Source organism: Hyperoodon ampullatus (assembly GCF_949752795.1).
Source record: "Hyperoodon ampullatus genome assembly, chromosome: 13".
Taxonomy (NCBI): Eukaryota; Metazoa; Chordata; class Mammalia; order Artiodactyla; family Ziphiidae; genus Hyperoodon; species Hyperoodon ampullatus.
Window position 1 is genome coordinate 14,774,681 of NC_136926.1, and position 22,660 is coordinate 14,797,340.

The 22,660-nt window shown below is 47.8% G+C and overlaps 1 protein-coding gene across 1 annotated transcript in view; it reads left to right on the top strand.

Annotated features, from left to right (window-relative positions):
• TBX5 (T-box transcription factor 5) overlaps positions 1 to 22,410 on the top strand; it is a gene marked incomplete at both ends in the record, with an annotated part of 84,416 nt that extends 62,006 nt beyond the window's left edge. Inside the window, 2 exons of the mRNA XM_079717412.1 lie at positions 12,183 to 12,409; positions 21,833 to 22,410. Coding sequence (XP_079573538.1) covers positions 12,183 to 12,409; positions 21,833 to 22,410 — 805 coding nt within the window. The remainder of the gene's footprint in view (positions 1 to 12,182; positions 12,410 to 21,832) is intronic.
• Positions 22,411 to 22,660: the final 250 nt, after the last annotated feature.

A 22,660-nucleotide genomic window follows, 5' to 3' on the forward strand; every position in this document is an offset into this window, starting at 1 on the left:
TGGGAGATAATTATAAAACCTACCTCCACAGCTGTTGCAAGGATGAGATGAGGTAATGCGGGTGTCCTAATCACTATTGCTATGAAACGAATTACTGCTAAATTTCACATGGACTGGCTGCGAAGCCCTGCGCTCTGAGCTGTGCCATCAGCTGTGTGTGTGTGAGACTAAATCCAGGACAGCCAGAGCTGTAGCACTTAGCTTCCGACGCCTCCACGGCCCACTCAAGGGGGAGGAGGTACAGGCAGCCTCGGTCCTTCCACGGGGAGCTCAGAGGCCATCACAGTGCTCCAGATTTCATCCACTTGCAACCTGCTAGCCCCCAGGAATGCTCCCTCAGTGCTACTTATGGTGCGAAGACCAGGCATCGCTTGCTGTCGCTGTGCATGAGGTGAAGCAGGAAGTCCCAGGGAAACACTTTGGTTTCGTTCAGGATTTGTGGGTCAGGAATTTGGGAAGGATGCCTCTGGGCGGTTGTTGCTTGCTGTCCGGCGTTGGTGGGGACGGCAGGTATCTGAAGGCCAGACAAGGCTGGACGTCCAAGATGGCACACCCCACGACCAGCAATTGACTCTGGCTTTTGGCTGGGAGCCCATCTGGGTTGTCCACTGGAGCATGTGCATGTGACCTGTTCAGTATGGTGCACGCAGGGGAGTTAGACTCCCTCCGTGGTGTCAGGCTGCCCCTGGAGAACCATAGGGCCTTTGCTCACTAGACCTTGGGAAGCTGTAGTGTCTTTTCTGCTGCGTTCTGTTGGTTGAACGGGACTCACTGAGGCAGGCCCAGGTTCCAGGAGGAAGGGCATGGATCCTTCCTCTAGATAGAAGGAGGGTCAAGGAGTGTGCCCACATGTTTTAACACTGCCCCAGTGTGCCCAGGAGCGCCTGGCACGGTCCCTGGCCTGGAGTGACCCTGGATCATGTTAGGTGCTGAGATGGGATCCTTCACCTCGTGGAGCCAGAGGCCAGGGTGACTGCCAGTTAAGGTGCAGAGGCCTGGCTGTGAGCTTTATTTCTTTTGGATGGAGAGAATCCCCCCTCCGCCCTGCCAGGCCGCCACTGGTCTTTTCGGAATGACAAACCCCAGAATCTAAACGAACAGCAGCAAAGTGCTTCCTTGGGCACTTCTTGCTTTAATGCACACAGAGTGGCCGTGAGCAGTGCCTGGTCTCTGCGGCATACACAGCATTTACTGAGTATTACTGGGAAGCTAGCAGAGTGCAGCAGTGGTGGCTTCAGAGCTCTTCGTGGGAGAATTGCGGTTGCCTCGACTTCCTCAGGTTTTTACTGGACTGCCGATACCTTGGCAGGAAGTCATCTCCAGAGCTGGGGTACTTGGAGTCTCTGTTTGGCTGGCCTGGATTTTGAGCCTCTCAACCAGAGAGCAGATAGAAAAGCTTAGAACCCAGGATGTCCCAGGTAGAACCAATAGGTTGGTTTTGTCAGCCCCAAGCCGTGGACGTCTCTGCCCACCCACGTGAGAAACCCACCATTGTCCCCCACCTCTGCAGTGCATGTCACCTCCTTCTCTTCTACCTTTAGGGAGGGGCTTCTTAATCAGAATCTAAGATCCCGTTGGAAAATCTGATTAAAGCAAGGAACGCTGAAAATCTCAAAATATATAAATAGAAAAAAAATGTCAAAGAATTTCAAGGGATTCATGGGGTCCGGGACCCTTCAGAGGTTAAAATCCTTCTATTGGAGCCGTCCCTCCTTTTCCAGCCCTTTCTTCCTGATTTCAAATGAATGTTCAGCTCCCTAACCTCAGACGGCCTTTTTCAAATGAAAGGCTCAGCGCTCTTGTATTCTCATGCTTGTGGTTAAAGGTGATGGGGAAGTCCAATTAATGAGGCGTGATTTCCAAGACAGCGTCCTGGAGATGGCGTTAAATCCCCACTTCTCGCTGTACTTTTGGCTAGGCACGTGGCTTCTCTCAGGAAATTGTGAAGTTATGTAAAACAAGAGGGGGGTTATGTTTGGGAGGCCAAGCCAGGCTAACTTGTGAATGGAGGTTTGTCCCGAGGGGTCCCATCCTGAGTCCTGGTTGTCCACCATGTCCACCATTGTTTAAGGTTTCCCATTCATCTGCAACACTGTACCCACCCCTGTCCTCCCCAGCCCCTGCCCCAGCCAACCTACTCTTCAGGGATAGTGTCTAAGGGCAAACCACATTGAAGCAGTGTTTCTCAAACTTTTGGCAGACATCACATTAGCTGGGGGTGGGGAGGCTCGTGAAAAAAGCAGATTTCTGGGTCTCACCTCAGAGGTTCTGAATCAGTGGCTCTAGGGAAGGGGTCCGAAACTGCCCTTTAACAAGTTATCTGATGGAAGGGTCGCCTGGTCACACCTGGATAATTTGTTTTGGCCCTACAGAATGAGCAAAGACATGCAGGTAATGGGTGATCTTATTTTCTGGAAATAGAGCTCTTGGGCTGGGCTGTTTTATAAAAGAGAACCGTTTTCTCTACTTGGTGGTCAACTTTGGCTGAATAGTAGGAGTTCCTGGAGTGTGTCCCAGTGTTTCATTATGAAAAGTGTAAGACATATAGAAAACATGGAAGAATTGTATGGTGACCACCCATATGCCCACTGATTAGGGTCTGCAATTAACATTTTGCTATATGTTTGCTCTATCACACATCCATCCACCAATCTGTCCATCTGTCCATCCATCCATACACCTACCAATCTATCCATTTATCTATCCATCTATCAATTCATACATACATTTATCCTTCCACCAATCTATCCATTCACCAATCCATCCATCCATCCATCCATCCATCCATATTTTTTATTTTTGGATGCATTTCAAACTCAGTTGCAGACATGAGTACCTTCCATCCTTGAGTACTTCAGCATGCATACCATTAACTAGGATTCAGTTTTTGTTCGTGATTGTCTATTTCAGGTAAAATTTACATACCGTGAAATGCACAACTAAGTGCGCCATTCACTTCCTGACAAATACCCATACCCGTGAAACCCAAGCCCGTATCATGATATAGAACATTCCTTCACCCCAGAAAGTTCCCTCAGGCCCCTTCTCTGTTAATTCCTCCTCCACTTCCCCACCAGAAACAGTCAATATTCTGATTTTTTTAAACTGTAGGTTAGGTTTGTCTGTTATAGAATTTTATATAAAAGGAATCATACAGTGTTTACCCTTTTGCTTAAGGCTTTTTCCTCCCGGGTAGCTTTTTTTTTTTTTTTTTTTGCTGTACGTGGGCCTCTCACCGCTGCGGCCTCTCCCGTTGCGGAGCACAGGCTCCGGACGCACAGGCTCAGCGGCCACGGCCCACGGGCCCAGCCGCTCCACGGCACGCGGGATCCTCCCAGACCGGGGCACGAACCCGCGCCCCCTGCACCGGCAGGTGGACTCCCAACCACTGCGCCACCAGGGAAGCCCCCGGGTAGCTTTTTAAAACTCCAAATGTCCAGGCTGCACCGCAGAGCAATGGCATCAGTATTTAAAAAAACATTCCCCAGGTGACTGCAGGATGCAGCCAAGTTTGAAACTCACTTCTCTGGAGAGATTTCCCTATCTCTACCCATCCCCACCTTAAGCCCTGTCTCTCAACTATCCCATCACAGTGGTTAACGTTCTCACATTAGGAATTTGTTTTCCTAGAGACCCATTCCCCCATAGGTGTTTTTTGGTTGGTTGGTCTTTTTTTAAGGGGAAGAGGCAGACTTTTTTTTTTTTAACATCTTTATTGGAGTATAATTGCTTTGCAATGGTGTGTTAGTTTCTGCTTTATAACAAAGTGACTCAAGTTATACATATACACATGTTCCCATATCTCTTCCCTCTTGTGTCTCCCTCCCTCCCACCCTCCCTATCCCACCCCTCTAGGTGGTCACAAAGCACAGAGCTGATCTCCCTGTGCCATGCGGCTGCTTCCCACTAGCTATCTATTTTACGTTTGGTACTGTATATATGTCCATGCCACTCTCTCACTTTGTCACAGCTTACCCTTCCCCCTCCCCATATCCTCAAGTCCATGCTCTAGTAGATCTGTGTCTATTCCCGTCTTACCCCTAGGTTCTTCATGACCTTTTTTTTTTATTCTTAGATTCCATATATATGTGTTAGCAAGAGGCAGACTTTTATATTAGTCCACAGAACATTTAGTATTCCTGCAGAAGTGGCTGCTTTGGGGTGACTTTGTCAAGGTCATCATTTCACTGACGGTCATTCTGCATATGACCAAGGGGCCCCCGTGCTTCCTTTCGGAACACAGGAGGCCTTAACACGACCCCTTGAGTACAGGAAGCAGTTTCAGAAAGGTCCCTGTCCCAGGTTAGTCCCGGTCCTTCTGCACTCTGGCTTCCAGAAGGACCGAGGTCCAGCCTCAGAAGGCATCCCTCCACCTTCTCATCCTTCCTCCAAAATCATTAAAAACAAAACAAAACTAAACTAAACTAAACTAAAACTAAAATCAGTAAAGTATTAAGCTCTTCAATTTAGTACTAGATACCTGGGAATACTATCTGATGTACTATTACTAAGAGCCCGCCACAGGTTTAGTTTGCTTTGATCTTTCATGACTGTAGCTTCACATCCAGCTCTTACCTTGGGGCTCACAACTCAACTGTGACGGAGGCCTTGTTATCCCCATCTGCAAAGGGAGAAACTGAGGCACAGGGAGATATCCTGAATCATCCACATAACTGGTTCAGGACTTTTCTCTTGATTCTGGAGCTGCTTCTGTAGTGTTACTCAAAACCTTTTTGTGAATCTCAGACCCCTTCAGAGTAACCGATGCAAGTACGGACCTCTCCCTAGAAAAACTGACAAGCTCTACTCATCTGATATTTAGGGGTTGGGGGGGGCGATTCATAGATCAGTTGAAGCCCTTGCAAGGTAAGAACTGCTTCAAAACATAATTGTGTGGTTTATAAGCTCGTGTTTATTGAGTAGTGTGTCCCAAATATATGCGAAGCCTTTCCAAACATTGTATCATTTGACCATCCTGAGAGGCGGTGAATCTGATATTCCCATTTTACAGACAAGAGACTGAGGCTCAGAGAAAGGAAGAATTTAGCCAGCCCCACAGTGGCCAAGTTGGTGGCTGGGTACCAAAGGAAGGTCCATCCACACAGCCTGACTTCAGAGCCGCAACTCAAAATGACCACCCTGGTATGAACTTATATAGAGATTTAAGAGGTTGCCAGCCAAAGTTGTCATAAATGGTGGGTGCTTATGGCTGGAGAGGGCAGTGTCTTGGAGTTTCTTTTTACTTTTCTTTTTTTTTTTTTTGGCGCGGCATGCGACACACAGGATCTTAGTGCCCCCTGCACCGGAAGCTCAGAGTCTTAACCACTGGACCGCCAGGGAAGTCCCAGTCTTTGAGTTTCCTGATGTCCCTTACATCAGACTGCCCTGATTGAATCAATGGTGGGAAATTCACGTTACTTCTTTGTGTCCCCCTGGCCTCGCCAGCGAGATGGAGCAGCCAGCGTTCACCGTGCTTTTCTCCAGCTCACTGGTGTGGTGAGATCTGAGTCATAAAACGGTCGTGAAGCACTTTGTAGACGACGAGGGAGCGATCCATTATTTGCAGAGCAAAAACCCACTTGGGGTGAGCTGCCTCCTGTCCCCTGAGTGTCCACACACGTTAGATCAGAATCGCTTCCCCAAGCATATCAGAAAGTTAATAAACCGGGAAGGCTTTCATGGGATTTTGGGGCCCCCCTTTACATTTTAATAGCAGATTGAAGTGCTAGTGAGAGGAGGAATTTGCTTTTCGAGAACAGAGATTTTACAGTCCCCAGCCTTGCCCCAGTGCGCTGCTTTAGTCGTTTGAGAAAGGCTGCCAGAAACTGAGTAAGCCTCGCCAGGGGAAAACAACAACAGAGCCCTCCCAGCACCCCAGAACCTCTGCCACCTGCTCCCGTGAAAAGGCCAATTCAGTCGGCTGCAGTGGAAAACATTCCCGGGGCCGTTCGTTAGCAGGCTGCGACGCCGTTTGGCCGTGGATTTCAATATTCCCTTGTAACGTTTTACAACCCAGACCCGGCGACAATGGTGTCATTCATTGCATCCGCTCACGTGGAACAGAATGTGAGAGGGAGGCGGAGCTGGGGAGAAGCTGGTCTGCAGCCCTGACACCCAGGGTGAGCTGAGGGACTCAGGACCCTGGTTGGTGTCCAGACTGGGCAGAGCGCGTCTGGTCTGCAGGACACAGCAGAGAGCAGTGGTATTTGACATTTGGTAAAGTGGGATTGATTGACAGTTTGACCGGTAAAGGTTGATGTTGCCCGGTGTAGCCAATATCTAACTCTGGCATCCTAGAGGAGGATGCTCTATGTAACAGAATGGTTGTGTCATCCCAGCAGTGATGGGAAGGCAACAATTCCCTATTATCAAGTATAAGTCGGCAAGAGCTTTGGAATAGCCCTGACGTGGAGTGCAGCTCAGCTTTACCTCTTCTTAGCCGGGTGATCCGGGGCAAGTTGCTTAACCTTTCTGAGCCTCATTTTCTCTATCTCTAAAGTAAAGCTAATCATAGTGATGAAATGGGATTCTTGCCAGGATCAAATGAGGGAAACCATGTAAGTCAACCAGTACAGTAGCTGGGACATTAGGACGCACGGAGAGAACGACGTGGATGATGAAGAGGAAGATGAGGAGGAGGATGATGGAAAAACAGTCCCCAGTTGCTGCCCTCTTCCCAGACACACGAGGGCTCTTCAGCTTTCACTTTAATTCTCTGGTGTCCTGGATTCTTCTATGATGCTCTCAAACTGTGGAGGAAAATAGTTTATCTTCTCATCATAGGGACTTTAGAGGCTTTTGCTGTGTTGCTACTCACTGAGTTCCTTGGATTGGTCCACTGATGAGCCCATGAAAAACAATCCCAGGAATTCTCTGGCGGTCCAGTGGTTAGGACTCGGCGCTTTCAATGCCGAGGGCATGGGTTCGATTCCTGGTCAGGGAACTGAGATCCGGAAAGCATTGTGGCCAAAAAAAAAAAAAAAAAAAAGATGCCAATGTTGTTTGTTGGTACCATTTTCCCCGCTTTGCCTCTGTAACCCCATCCTGGTTGAGAAGTCACTCTTCTCTTCCATGCCTCAGTTTTGACACCTGTCAGATGGATTTGGGGATGTTGTCTTTCAGGCATCAAGAAAGATGTGCGTGATTGATGGTGGGAATGATGTTTCAAGTTCTTCAGAGAGGAACAAACTGAGAGGGACAAGTGGTTACTGGGATAATATGCCTTTCCCACTTCTGTGAGTGTTCGTAATCAAAAGCAGAATTTGGCCTTTCCAGAGAGTAATTTTGCAATTTGGCAGTGCTGGAAGGGAGAATTCCATGGAGTCCATTGATACATTCTCTTGTAAATTCCCTCAGCCAACATTTTTTAAGAGTTATTTTCTTTAATTAAAAAAATAACGGTCTCCATTAAGAATATCAAACTAAAAGAGATTCCCCCCTTCCTGTTGGATCTCTGACAGTCCAGTACTTGAACTAAGCAAGACCTAGATAGAATTGCCAGTGAGATTTGACAACTTTTATGTTTTATTATTATCATAATTTTTCTTCCTCTTCTTTTTCTTCTTCTTTTTTTTTTTTCTTTCCATTACGTAGCTTCAGCAGCCAAGGGAGAACTATAAAGCTAATTTCATTCCTTTCAGCCTCCTGGGCCCAGAAGGAGAGTCTGAGCAGTGGTGCTGCTCAGGATGGCTCCAGCTTTAGTTCTGAGATGACACAGGCCATGGGAAAGCTGGGCTAGGAGACCCCTGGGTGTCATGAGGGTGTCTATAGCCTCCTGGACACTTGGCAGACACTCCATTGTCCCCTGCCTGGTTACTCTGACGTACTTTCAGATGACAAAGGCAGGGGCCCAGGGTGGAGACAGTCATCCCCCTGAGGGATGGGAGAAGCGAGAGAGGAGTCTTGGGCCCCAAACACCCACACCCCCAAAAGCATATTATGTTTTAAAATTGAAAGAAGTCAGTAGGAGATTGGCTAGAAGTAATTTGGGGACAGTTGGGTTAGAAATCTGGTGGTGTCTCTTTGTAGCTCTGTGATCCTGGGCAAGTTATTTAATCTGCCTGGGCCTCGGTTTTCTAATCTGTAAAATGGGGACTAAAGCAGTACCCACTTCATAGGGTCATGGAGAGGACGAAGTGGGCGGATGCAGCGTTCTTCAAAATGTGCTAGGTGTAGTGCTCTTCGTACGTAAGATAATTTCAGGTGTATCTTTTGATTTTAATAGGTATTTACTTTAAATTGCATTAGAGGAACTATAACTAGTACCACAAACCCCTAATTTCATGTATATTACTACTCAGAGTGAGGCAAAACATATTTAGATAAACAATTCATTTTAAAAATGGAATAAGTTAAAGAATAGTTGGTTCATGGCAAGAATCACAGCTAAGTTCGAGATTTCCTGATACATATTTCTTCTAGAGAGGCGTTCTTACTCTGTGTCAGGCCATGGGCCTCTCTGGCAGTCTGGTGAAGATTAGGGATCACTTCTTAGAATAATCTGATTAAATGTGTAAAATAAGATGCATCGATTGATGCAATAAGATGCAAGGAAGACAGTTATATTAAAATATAGCTGTTGGGGCTTCCCTGGTGGCGCAGTGGTTGAGAGTCTGCCTGCCGATGCAGGGGACACGGGTTCGTGCCCCGGTCTGGGAAGATCCCACATGCCGCGGAGCGGCTGGGCCCGTGAGCCATGGCCGTGGAGCCTGTGCTCCGGCAACGGGAGAGGCCACAACAGTGAGAGGCCCATATACCACACACACACACACACACACACAAAAATATATATATATATATAGTTGTCAAAATCTTTTCTAAATGGTGATACAGTAATATGCGCACTTTATGAACGTCTTAAGTAACAGGATCTAGTGGCAGGTCAAAAACGACTGTATTTTTGTAGTCATCAGGAGCATAAATGGTGTCTGGAGACACATACAGCTGCAACGGGATGTGAAGCTATTTTGTTTCTGTTGATGACAGTCGCTAGGGCTGCTAACTGAACTGTGGCTTGTTGCCGACACCCGAACAGAAAGAAATACTAAATTCCAATTCAAGATGAGTGAAAACAAAGACATCATTTTGAAAATCTAAGTTTACACCCCTAAGTTTTTCCCCAAAGTTAAGATCTCCAAGTTAAGGAGACAGACAGGCTTATGGCACTGCTCCCTCCCGAGAAATTTTATAGGCTGAAAGCACGAGTCATTTTATAACGGCAGTCACGATAGTTTCTACTATGTGCCAGACATTTTCTAGAGTGTATTGTTGGGTAATTTCAACAATCTTGAGAGGTAACTGACACTCAGAGAGATTGTGTCTTGTCCAAGATCACACAGCTGTTAGATGGTACGTCTGGTATAGAACATATATTTTCCTGAATCTAGCACCTTTATTCTTCCCACTATACCCTGATTCTTAGATACTCAAGTAAAAATCACAGTCCAGTGGGTTATCAGGGAAGGGAAGGTGTCCAGAGGACTCAGGGCTGACTGCTGTGGTTTCTCCAAACTATCTCTGTATTTCTCCCATTTTGCAGATGAGGAAACTGAGGCTTAGCTAGGTCACCTGCCAACTCTGTGACCTTTAGCTGAGCTCTGTGCTACAGACTTGGTGGATTGGAGAACTCATTTCTGTGGGTTGCGTGAAGAAGGGACATTTCCTGAGGGGTATTGCTAGCAGCTTTGCTGGATCCACAGATGACCAGAGATCGGATTCAAATCCTGTTCTGCCCCTCTCACTTCTAGGGACCCGTCTTGGGGGAAATGCGGGGGAAGCTTTGAGTATCTTCAACTTCATTTTCATTTTGCTTTCCAGCCAAGCAGGTCCTCCCCTGGGAATTTCAGCTCTGTTTCCATTGCGTTTTGCCAGGCGCGGTGGTGCGGTGGGTGGGGATGGGGATGGGGGGAGGATGGATGGAGAGCCTGGAGGGTCACACGTCGCTCCGGGAGGCTGTACGCTCTTCCTTTATTTGTGTATTCCTCCTAAACTAGTCCTCCGGCTCCACTATAATAATTATTATTATATTAATAATTCATATAATAATTCTGTTAATAATTGGTAATAGTAATTATTGTTTTCAACATGGAAGTATTCATCTAAACTTCGTAAGCGCTCACTGTAAAAAGAGCCAAGCCATGCAGACGTACAGAAAGTAATAAGTTGATCTAAAAGGTCTCCCGTAACCCCAGCTTCTGGAGGGAACCTCTGGGATTCATTTCATAATCTAGACCATGTTGTTTCCCCCTTCTTTAACTTAATTCAGCTCACACAGATTTCTGAATTTGTGCATATCCAGCCTTCTCATCCCTTTCAAGGCTGCATAATATTCCATTGTTAGCTCTATCAAAGTTGACGCTGCCATTAATGAGGACAATTAGGTTATTTCTGGGTTTTTCCCTTGTTACAGACAGTGCTGCAGAGAAAATCCTCATACTTACATCTTTGGGTACTGACCTGATGGCTTCTTGGGAAAATCCTTTGTAATGGGATTGCTTGCTCCATGTTATTGTATATTATTATTATTATTATTATTATTGTTTTGGCCATGCCTTATGGCAAACGGGATCTTAGTTTCTTGACCAGGGATGGAACCCATGCCCCCTGCATTGGGAGTGTGGAGTTTTAACCACTGGACCACCAGGGAAGTCCCTGTATATTTTTAAAACTGGATGCTCTTGGGAATTCCCTGGTGGTCCAGTGGTTAGGACTCGGGGATTTCACCACCGTGGTCCCAGGTTCCATCCTTGGTCGGGGAACTAAGATCCCACAAGCCATGTGGCGTGGCCAAAAAAAAAAAAAAGGGGTGATATCATATTGCCTTCCAGAAAAGATGGGCAAATCACCCTTCCATCAGCCTACACACTGTACTAGTTACTCTCCTGAACAAGATTTCCTTTCCCCATCCCAAACATTGGCAGCCCCCTCCTCTTTGTGCACCTGGGAATATTATGGGTCGGGCCGTTCTCTTCTTATACACCCCGGATGTTTCTCTCAATTCTCCCTGTTATCTTTGAGCTGTCCCTCCTCTCAGCTCCTTGGCAAGCTCTCACTCTGATCCCTCCCCGATCCACCTGGCTTCCTTTGGGACTCTTGTGATGCTCAGCACCTCTTTCTTCCTTTCCAGGAGAGGTTTCTGTTGAATTTCCCAAACTCTTATGAGGAAAAAAATGGTCTGAAAGCTGAAGGGAAGGGAATGTGGAGGACGGATCATAAGAGTGTGAGGGGCCAGATTTTGAGCACTTTGGAGGAGGCTGTACCTGTGGCGTCATAAACTGAGGCTCAGAAAGGTTGTAGTCCAGAAGTCTGTAAGTGGTGGAGATGGGACCTGAATTTGGATCTGCCTGGTCTTAGTTTCCACGCTCTTTTCTCTGTCTGCTTCGTCCTCCTTTTTCTTCTCCTTTTCCTTCCCTCTCTCCCTCTCCCTCTACTCTGCCTCCAAAACTGTGACAGTCCTGCTGATGGCTACCATTTGCTGTGACAAACACTGTTTTAAGCCTTTCACGTGTATTAACTAATTTCCTCTCTCAATAGCCCTTTGAACCTGGGGTTTTTTATTATCCCTTTTTTACAGATGGGAAAACCAAGGCATGGAGAAGTTAAGTGTTGTGTCATTGGCAACAAGTACAGCAACTCAAAAAGAACGTCTAAGGCATGAGGAGCAAACTATTCAGATTAGGGTAACCTAGGTTCTTATGTGACTACCCCAGGTGGTCAGCTACCATTCTTTACTGATGTTGGGCAAAGGCCACAGCCCCATTTTAAAGATGGAGACCCAGAAGTTAAGTCTCAGTGAACTCTCAGCTCTTTAGCTTTTGAATTAGGGAATTCAAAGATGTCTAGAATAGGTTGAACTATTTCAACTGCCATGTGTGTTTATGGATTGTTGAGAGGGGTCTCAACTGGAGGTGCTCATTTACCTTTCTGCATATGTATAGAACTATTCATAAATCTACTTGCCTAATGTATAAGACATGAAAAGGTGGCAATTAAATATATACGTATAGGATAGGATGCATTGGATGCACTTGAGTATAACTGGATCTATTCATTCATCAAAGATCCCTTTGTTTCTTACTCTGTCTGTGAGTTTTCTGGTAGAGTCTTTGACCCTGTGGTTCAGCCAGTGGGAGGATCTCTATCAGGCCACTGATTAGTGTTACTTTGCATCTTCTCTCTTTCAGTAAAGAATATCCCGTGGTTCCCAGGAGCACAGTGAGACAGAAAGTGGCCTCCAACCACAGTCCTTTCAGCAGTGAGCCTCGAGCTCTCTCCGCCTCATCCAACTTGGGGTCCCAGTACCAGTGTGAGAATGGTGTGTCTGGCCCCTCCCAGGACCTCCTACCCCCACCCAACCCGTACCCGCTGCCCCAGGAGCACGGCCAAATTTACCATTGCACCAAGAGGAAAGGTGAGTGTGACAGCCCTGCCCTCCTGGCCACTGTCTGTACTTCCTCCTTCTTTTCCTTGAAAAAAAAAGTACACATAACTACGTGTATTTATTTTTAAAATGTAAGCAATACAAAACTACAAAGAGATTGTAAGAAGTTCAAACCATTCAAGTAAAGCTAAAGATTCCTTTGACACATCCCCCTGCTTCCTTGGGGAAAACTTATTCAGAATGTTCAGACCCATTTATTTATTTACACTTGCACACACCCACAAATACAAAGAGTTTTGCTTTTAGTTTTAACAGTTGATATCATACTGCATCTATTTTGCAATTGGCATTTTTTTAAACTTTAGAATGCATCGTAGATATCTTTTCGTGAACTTAGAGTGGCCTCACTCGTTTTAGCGCTGAAGAGCAAGTATTGCCCCAAAAGGATAAAGCTGAGTTTATGTTGCCACTAGTCGTCAGGGAGTGTGCTTCCAGGGAACCTCCTTGGAATTGGATGTGCCCTTTAGTTCATGTGCAGGGTTTCTCCCAGGTGGATTCTGAGCTCTTCTTTCCTTTCCAGCTCAAATCAATACCGAAAAAGGCGGGGAGGGAGAGAAAAAAATCACAATAGATTTTTCTCTCCTGTGCATCCCCTCTTTAAATCGACTAGGCTGTTGTCTGAGACACAACCTCATTTCCTTTGCCAAATGAGAAATGGATGATTTTTTTGCTAAGTTATCTGAGTCCAGAGGGGAGGTTGAGGAAGGAAATTTCTGGTGGCAGTTTTTCGAGGCAGAATCGAAGGCGTTGATGTGGGCAGTGGGACCAGAGGAACAGATGGGAGTCTCAACTCTGCCACCAGCTTCCTGTGTGACCTCAGGCAGGCGTCCTAGCCCTGCTGTGTGTCAGTTTCTCCCTTTGTAAATGATGCTAAGTTCCCTAGAACAGTTGGTGCTTGGTAAGCTGGGTGACAGCTATGAAGGAATGAGTGGCAGGTATCCCTCCAGAAAGTGAGTCCTGGGAGGAAGTGAAGAGAAGGCTGCTCATCTAGGTGAAGGTTTGGGATAACAGACATAAGGGAAGGGGGCCATGTAGGCTCGTGCTTATGCCCGTGGTCTTGAGAGTCAGAAAAGCAAGATGAATCTTATCTTTGCCATTTTCAAATGTTTATGATTAGGTGTGAGTTACTTAGCAAACATCACTAAAAGTTACTCTAAACATCACTAAAAGTCATCTATAGGTTCGGGCCCGTGATTGGACCTGTCTCATAGACTTGGTGTGAAGATGTCATGAAATCATGCTTGTCCTGTGTTCAGCACGGGGTTGACTTAATAAACCGGCCCTGTTTCGCTCCAGCAGGCCCACGGCTCCATCTTTAGAGTGGCCCTGTTGGGCCTCACAGCCCTAGCAGCCAACATGACGCCTGTCAAAGCCCAGTCCCTGGTGCCTGGACCCTTTTCTTTCCTCTTTTTTTTTGGGCTGTGCTCGTGGCATGCAGGACCTTACTTCCCCAGCCAGGGATCGAACCCGCACCCCCTGCAGTGGAAGCACAGACCGCCAGGGCAGTCCCCCATGGGCTTTCTTTAAAATAACAAACAAACAAAACCCAACAACTCACTAACCAGAACCAATGGAAAAGGCTGCTTTGGCAGCTTTCTCTGGAATAGGGGTGACGTGAGGAAAGGAACACGGTTTGGTGATTTGACATTTACCAAAATCACGTTTTGAAAGAGGGAAGAGCTATCACGGGTCCAAGCCGGGGGCTGGGGAGCTGACTTGGGTGAGACTGAGCTTTCCAGACTTACCTGAAGCCCATCCAAGCTCCTTGGATCTGGAAGTCCTGAGCAATATCACCCCAACAGGCCCCCTGGCCCAACTCCCAGCACGACCGCTGCCAGATGGGCTGGAGACCAGATGCCTGCAAACATGCCTCTTCAGGCACAAGCAGGGGTTAAGAATGTCCCATGAAACACAGGTCCCTGCACAGAGATTCTGTTTTATATTATATTTAAGAGTGCCCTGCCTAGGTTCCAGACCACAGCCTTTTCAAGAACGTTATTAAGTAGGTACTCTTATTAACCCACTTTACAAATGGGGAAACTGAGGCCCACAGAGGGAAAACTGTGAGCTAATGGTTCTTGAAGGCAGCATTTGAACCCAAGCCTGGTCTGCAGACTCTGCCTGGGCCCTGAACCACCGCCCTATCTGCCTCCATTACCTTTGCTTATGGGCTACGGTCTCCAAATTTCATCGTCCACCAGAGATCTGCTCTTGAGGCTGGGTCAAACACGCTGATTAAGAGCTCACCAGGTTTGAATTAAAGAGTTCTTTCGATTAAATTAATGCCAGACCAGCAGAAGAGGAGGAAGTTACAAAGAATCAGGGCGCTGTTTTGAGATCAGTATTTACAGCAGCATCCTTGTAAATGCACTCCTGGAGGATGCAGGGTGAAGGCTTTGAATGCAAGCCTGATGAACCCTCTTTGGGTGATGTGAGGACTTGGTTTGCGTGGGGGTGTTGTCCGGGATCCTCGAGTGAACTTGGGATCAACTTGAGGTGGCCCCTGGGGAAGCTAGAGTCAGTGGCTGGTCTGTTGCAGTATGTTCCAGCAGCTGACACTTTCCAGCAGTGTGACCATGGGTCAGTTGCTTCAGCTTTCTTAACTACCTTTTCTGCAGAATGGGGATGACAGTAGTACCTACCCTGCAGGGTTGTTAGGAGACAAAATGAGATAATCCAGGTAGAGTACCTGAAAGAGTGCCTGGTACCTGTAAGTCCTCTATTGGACGTGAGCTAGCCCCGCCCTTGGGAAACTCACACGGTTGCAAGCAGCTCACACATTCAACAACTCATTACAGATTGTTTGATGACAGTGGTGATTGAATGCTCGAATGCTATAACGGATATACGGAAAGTGTTAACAGAAAGCAAAGTGGGGTATCGATCGGACTAGGGTAGGGCGTCAGGGAAGAATTTCAGCTGAGGTCTGCGGAGAGTGGGAGTTGGAGAGGAGATTGGGATGCCGAGTGGGTGTCCAGGCGTTGAGAAGAGCATGCGTGCAGCCCCTCAGAAGATGGGGAGCCCGCTCCCGCTGGGGCAGTGGACAGGAGGCCCGGGTGGCTGGAGCACAGAGCAGGGGAAAGTGACGGGAGGGGAGGTCGCCAAGGAAGGCAGGGACTAGCACGACGCCCGTCCTTGTGAGCCATTTTGGGGGGTTCGGATTTTAGCCTAACACCGATGGGCGGCCATTGGAGGGGTCTGAACCCCTGAGTGGCAGGATTCAGGTCGTGCTTTGAGGCGGTCCCTTTGCTGTGATAGAACCGATGCCAGGGCCCCATTCAGAGGCTGTTGCAGGCTCTGAGGTGTGAGATGATGGTGGCTCAGGCCAGGGTGTGCCGAGAAGAGCTGGCGGTGTCGGGAGAGTCAGGACCTCGTGACTGGTTGAAGATAACAAGGTAAAGAATTGCCCCTCGTTCACGGATGCGGACACTGAGGCTCAGAGAGATTGAGACACTTGCCCAGAGTCACCCAGCTAGTGAGCCGCTCCGCCCCAAATTCATACATACTGAGGTGTGTGCACTCGGGGTGCCAGGCTCTTTTCACCTCTGCAGAAACCTCGGCCCTTCTCACCTCCCTCCACCCCCCAAAAGGGAGCTCCCAGGGACAGAGAACATTCCAGCCAAGCTTGGTCTGTCCTGCCTGCCTGCCTCGGAGACGACAAAAAGCAATTCATCATCAGCCTCCATTGTAAAGTGATAAGGAATCAGCCAAGGTTTCCTTCCAGTTTGGGACTCCCGTTAAGTGATAACTCCATGGGTGGCTTCCCCCGACCCCGGTCCCTGACTGCCCCACTATCTGACTTCCCCTCATTGTCTGTCTCCTTTCCAACCAGCCCAGGAGGCAGCCCCAATGAAATGTCAAAAGGCCAGGCCGGCCAGAGGGCCCCTTGTGTTTGGACCCAGCTGTCTCCAAACTATCTCTCTCGATGGTTGGAGCCAAAAAAGCTGGGAAGGTCTTTTATCAATGCCACTCAATCAAATCCAGGACCCCAGGGCCTGGGAGAGCACTTGTCTATCTTTCTTTCCCCCTCCCACCCTGACTACCCTCCCCACAATTAGAAACCAAAGGCAACCCAAATAAAGATTTTAGCAAAGCCATTTTCTGCACTGGTACGGAGAGGGGATTGGATATAGTAAAGGGTTTTGCATCTTCTCAGTCTCTGTAGTTTGTAGAGCGATTCTACCTCCTTTTCTTCACTGGATCCTCACTGCAATCTTTGAGCCATGGGAGATGCCCTCCCATCCCCATTTTGCAGGGGGGAAAATAGAGGACTGGGAGCTTGGATTCCCAAGGTTATGTGGCTGGTGAGCGGCCGATCTGGGATGCGTTCATCAAGTAAATATTAACGGTACACTTCCTTTGTACTGGGCACTGTGCTGTGTGCTGAAGACAAGGGGAGAGTGAGATGGAAAAGGTCCCTGATCCCAGGAAACTTGTATTCTCAGTGGGGGACACAGATAGTAAGCAAGTCAGTACATTTCATGGCTTCAGATAGTGGCTGAGATCTGAACGGGAGTCTTTTGATTCCCAATCTAGGATCTTCCCACAATACCATGCTAGTTCTTTTTTTTTTTTTTTTTGCGGTATGTGGGCCTCTCACTGTTGTGGTCTCTCCCGTTGCGGAGCACAGGCTCCGGACGCGCAGGCTCAGCGGCCATGGCTCACGGGCCTAGCCGCTCCACAGCATGTGGGATCTTCCCGGACTGGGGCACGAACCCGTGTCCCCTGCATCGGCAGGCAGACTCTCAACCACTGCGCCACCAGGGAAGCCCCCATGCTAGTTCTTTGCACTTTAAAGTTAAGAGCTAACAACATGGGGACAAACCCACACACAAATCCATCCATCCATCCATAAGTGTCAAGATGATTACCACCATCCATCTGTCCATCATCCATCCATCCATCCATAAGCGTCAAGGTTACCACCTTGTCATACTCTCTGAGCACAGTGGGTTGCATGAAGGCTGAAAGGTTGGGGCCATCTAGCAGAAGGAGCACTGTTTGAGGAGTCCAAAGGCCTGAGTTAGAGTCCTACTTCTGACTTGCTGAAGGTCACTCAGCTGAGGAGTCGCTGCTCACTGCTCTACCTCCAGGGTCTCTGTCTGTGAAGACTCCACCACGGTCTTTCATCTGAATGAACTCCATCAGCAAGGGACATGACCCATTTGGGAATGGTGACAATATTTACTCAATGGCATCAGTGATTTGAAAGCAGCTCTGTGAGTTTTCTAGCTCTGGAATCCACCCGAACACCTTCAAGTATTGGATGACCTTCACAGAGCCGTCTGTCCAATCTTCCAAGAGGGAAAACAGAGTCGACCCGCATTACTTGGGCAGATAAGACTTGAATACTTACTTTAGGTACCAGGAAGATAGAAACTAGAATGCACTGTTATTATCTCAATTCCTACATGAAATTTAGGTATTATCCCCACGTACAAACAAGAACCGAGACTGGAATGGTCCAGTGGTTCGCCCAAGGTTGCGTAGCCAGTGAGTCAGAGACATAACTGTGCCCTAAGATCTGTGTTCTGGATTCATCATTAGAGTCACTTTATCCAGAATCGACGGCATCCAGAAACACGCAAGGCACCAGGGTTTCTCACACTGCTATGTGGTGATCAGTGGTCAGAATCATGAAGGGGTTTACTATTGGCCAAGAGACTCCTCTGGGCTCTGGACATTATATCAATATAATTGACCACCCTTACTCAACTTGCTGAAACCAAGCCGTGGACTCATCTGATTGAGGACTTGACCCTTGACTACAGCCCATTCCCCAACAGTGGAAGAGAAACAGGACTCATCTGGGACAGAGGTCTTTGCTGTTGATCAGTTATCAGGCTCCCAATAAAAAGATAGAAACCAAACCATCACGAAAATAAACACAGAGATTACATCCCGAGCATTTATCACGACCGACGTGAAATTTGGATCCTGGCTTGGGAATTTCTTTACAGTGTGATGAGGACCAAGAGGCACTGGAGAATGCTCACGTCCTGTTTCCATCAATAAGCCAGCATTGAGTTTTTCTTAGGACTCTGCATCAGATCTTTGGGGTATTAAGGATTGGAATGTGTAATTTTACGATTTTCCAAAATGTGCTCTGGCATTTTTCATATTATTCTTCCTTTTTTACTTGTAACCAGTCTGGAAGGGGATCAGAAACTCGGGAATGGTTAGTTTGCCTTTTTTTTTTTTTTTTTTCTCTCTCTTGCCAGGGTACCCTGCAGCTGTACTTTCTATTATTGAAGAGGGGAACGCCCTGGTTAAATGGAAAACCCAAAGGTTATGAATCCAGCAACAATGGAAACATTCAGATTTATGGATCTTGGGGGGTGGGTGGAAGGAAGAATAGAGGGAAGGAATCAAGGGAGGAGGTGGCCAGGACAAAAAAAGAAATAAGTCAAGAGAAGCAGTGTCTTTAAGACGCCCCCAAAACGCCCGGTTGAAAAGTGAAAAAATGTGGACACTTGCTCATCTGGATGTCTTCAAACATCTGGATGGTTGGCATCATGTAGCTAGGACACCTGGAAGAGTGATGACTGCCTTTTTCACTTTTTTTTTTGACCAATGTTTGGGCATCCTACGGGTCCCAGATGTGTCCCAGAAAGAGTCTAGCTAATAGTAAGTTTGCTTGCTGTTAGGTGGGTACAACCTTTGTGTAGATATGTGTTATTTGGGGAGATTTTTGACTTACCTGGGGGTATCACTCGGAGAATGATGCGAGTAGATTTGTTTGGTGGAAGCCACACCTGTTGGTTTATAGTCCAGTGTGAAGCCGTAGGACTTCCTGTGGGGAGAATGACTGACTTGGAGCTTTACATCCAAGGAGCACCTGCTCTTCACACAGTGTCAGCCTCCTGCCCTTACAGGTCCTGCCCTTGTGCAGGGGAGGATGGAGAGGGACCAAGGATGTGTGCCGAGCAGGACCAGCACCAGGACCAGTTGACCAGCACCTGGCACTTGGTAGCAGCTCAGTCAGTATCTGTTGGATGACTTGAGTGAGTGGCGCTGCGTAGTAGAAATCGAGAGAGCTTGGAGGCAAGGTGTGATCGGCAAGGTGAAGCAGACCCAGCTTTGATTCCAGCCCCTGCTCCTTCCCAGCTGCATGGCCTTGAGCAAGTCACTTCTCTGAGCTTCAGTTTTTGCCTCTAAGAGATGAGAACGAGAGCAGCCACCTTGAGGAATGACACTAGGAGATTAGAGTCAGGTCACTTAGTAGGTGCTTAATAAATCATAGCTCTTCTTTCTTCCCTTACTTAGTCCTGCGTCCTGCCCACATGCCATCAACCATCACAGTGGTGACAGCTGTGTCCCAGGGTTTCATTTTTTTTCACACTTGCCAAACTCAGTCATATTTCTTTTTTTTAAATTAATTAATTAATTTATTTATTTTAGGCTGCGTTGGGTCTTCATTGCTGCACGCGAGCTTTCTCTAGTTGCGGCGAGCGGGGGCTACTCTTCGTTGCGGTGTGTGGGCTGCTCATTGTGGTGGCTTCTCTTGTTGTGGAGCATGGGCTCTAGGCACGTGGGCTTCAGTAGTTGTGGCTCGTGGGCTCTAGAGCGCAGGCTCAGTAGTTGTGGTGCACGGGCTGAGTTGCTCTGCGGCATGTGGGATTTTCCCGGACTGGGGCTCGAACCCGTGTCCCGTGCATTGGCAGGCGGATTCTTAACCACTGTGCCACCAGGGAAGACCAGACATATTTCTTAATGTTATTCATTAGAAAGAGATCGGAAGTGAGGAAAGAAAAATCTCCAGTTTGGGGAGTAAAATTCCAGCCAAGGAATGAATCCGTGTGAGGTTTACATCTTGGTAGAAACTCCCAAGTATTGCTTCCCTTGAGGGAAACACCTGGAGGTGTGTTATTACAGACGAGGTCTGCCGTGACACAGGTGGTGTTACCCTGGTAACAAGAGCTGCCCTTGGTGATGGGTATCAGGAGATTTACATGCTCAATTTTATTCCTTAGCTGCCCAGCGAGGTAAGTATTGCTAACTCTGATTCAAAGGTGATAAAAAATGAGTCCCAGAGATGGCAGATGCCTTGCTAGTGTCACACCGACATTAAGTAAAAGAGCTGGATTCAGACTCACGCATGTCTAAGTTTCTTAACCTGAGGTCTGCATTTTAGGGAGTGCTTGAGCCCCCTGAATTTGTGTGCATGACTTTGGTCTATACAAATGGTTCTCAAAACTTCGTGTTTCAGTTTATTTTTCTAGGAGAGAAAAGAGCCCAGCTCTTTTGTTAGGCCCCAGCGGGGTCAGTGACCCCAAAGTGGTTGAGGAAGACCCTCTTTCAGAGACAGAACTCTCTCTACTGCTCTGCACTAGGGATTAATTAGCGCTTACAGAAGGGAAGTGACTTGTTCAGCGATGAAACAGCGACACATGAATTGGTACCAACTCAACAGATCATAACTGGGTCCTTGTTCACATAAGGCATCAGGAAAGGATTTGGGGATTCATTCGGGCTCCCATCCATTTATCCACTTGTCCATCCACTGTTCCATCCATTGCACAAGTATCTGCTGCATGTCTTTCTGTCTAGCATGGCATGGAAGAACAGGAATTTTGTCACGAGATTCCTAGGATTCTAATCTTAGCTCCACTGTTTATCAGCCATAGAAGACCTTGGGCACGTTTCTTGACCTCTGTGTGTCTCCTTTCATCTGTAAAATGAGGATACTGAGAGAACCCACCTCACGGGGTTCTTGAGAAGATTAAACGGGTGACCTCATGGAGAGTACTCAGAACCATGCCAGGCAGAGTAAATGCTGTATGTGTTTCTACTGTTATTGTTGATGCTGTTGTTATTATTTTTGTCACTAGGTACGTCCCAGGTTCTGGGAATACAGTGATGGGTAATCCAGACCATGTGTTGCCTTCATGAAGTTCACATGCTGGGGAGGATGGAAGATAATCATAATAATTGTTATTTATTGAGTGTTCCCTTGTACCAAGCTCTGGACTAAGTACTTAATCTATATTTTCCCATTTCATTGTCAACACTTCCCTTTCTAGAGGGTGCTGTCATGACCCTTTCCATTTTACAGATGAAGAAACTGAGCTCAATTTCCCCAGTTTACTAGAAACTATACAAAGCATCTTTTCTAATGATTGCATTAATGTTCTATTGAGGGAATATACTGAAAGTTATTTAAAAAAAAAAAAAAAAGGAACCTGAGCTTGGAAAGGTCAAACTGTTTGCTTAGAACTCCGTAGCCCAGAGTCTTAGCCATGACAGTCCACCCTCTTTTTATCAGAATGGAGGTTGGCGCTAACCATCTTCCCGACTTAATTCTTCCGTCCTTGGGCCAAATGGCTGTCTCTGCCTTGAGCTATGGGGCGGCTGATCCTGGCCTCACGGGTGTCTGTCCTTCTGTCTCAGCAGATGAAGAATGTTCCACCACAGACCATCCCTATAAGAAGCCCTACATGGAGACATCGCCCAGTGAAGAGGACCCGTTCTACCGCTCCGGCTACCCCCAGCAGCAGGGCCTGGGTGCCTCCTATAGGACAGAGTCAGCCCAGCGGCAGGCCTGCATGTATGCCAGCTCTGTGCCGCCCAGCGAGCCCGTGCCCAGCCTGGAGGACATTAGCTGCAACGCCTGGCCCAGCATGTCCTCATACAGCAGCTGCACGGTCACCACCGTGCAGCCCATGGACAGGCTACCCTATCAGCACTTCTCTGCTCACTTCACCTCGGGGCCCCTGGTCCCCCGGCTGGCTGGCATGGCGAACCACGGCTCCCCGCAGCTCGGAGAGGGAATGTTCCAGCACCAGACCTCCATGGCCCACCAGCCTGTGGTCAGGCAGTGTGGGCCTCAGACTGGCCTCCAGTCCCCCGGCAGCCTTCAGGCATCGGAGTTCCTGTACTCTCACGGCGTGCCAAGGACCCTGTCCCCGCATCAGTACCACTCGGCCGTGCACGGAGTCGGCATGGTTCCAGAGTGGAATGACAGTAGCTAAGGCGAGGCCTGCTCCTTCACCGCCATTTCCAGAGGGAGGGGAGAGAGGGAGAGGGACAGTCGCAGGGAGAACCCCAAGGACGAGATGTCTCATTTCACCCCGTGTTCACGTCTGCACTTGAGAACCCCCCACCCTGCCCCCAACACTGATGTAATCAGTCGCTTGAATCCACAATTCAAAAAATGTGACTTTGTTTTGTCTCAAAACTTAAAAAACCGCCAAGAGGAGATGAGTCTCTTCCCCCCCCGCC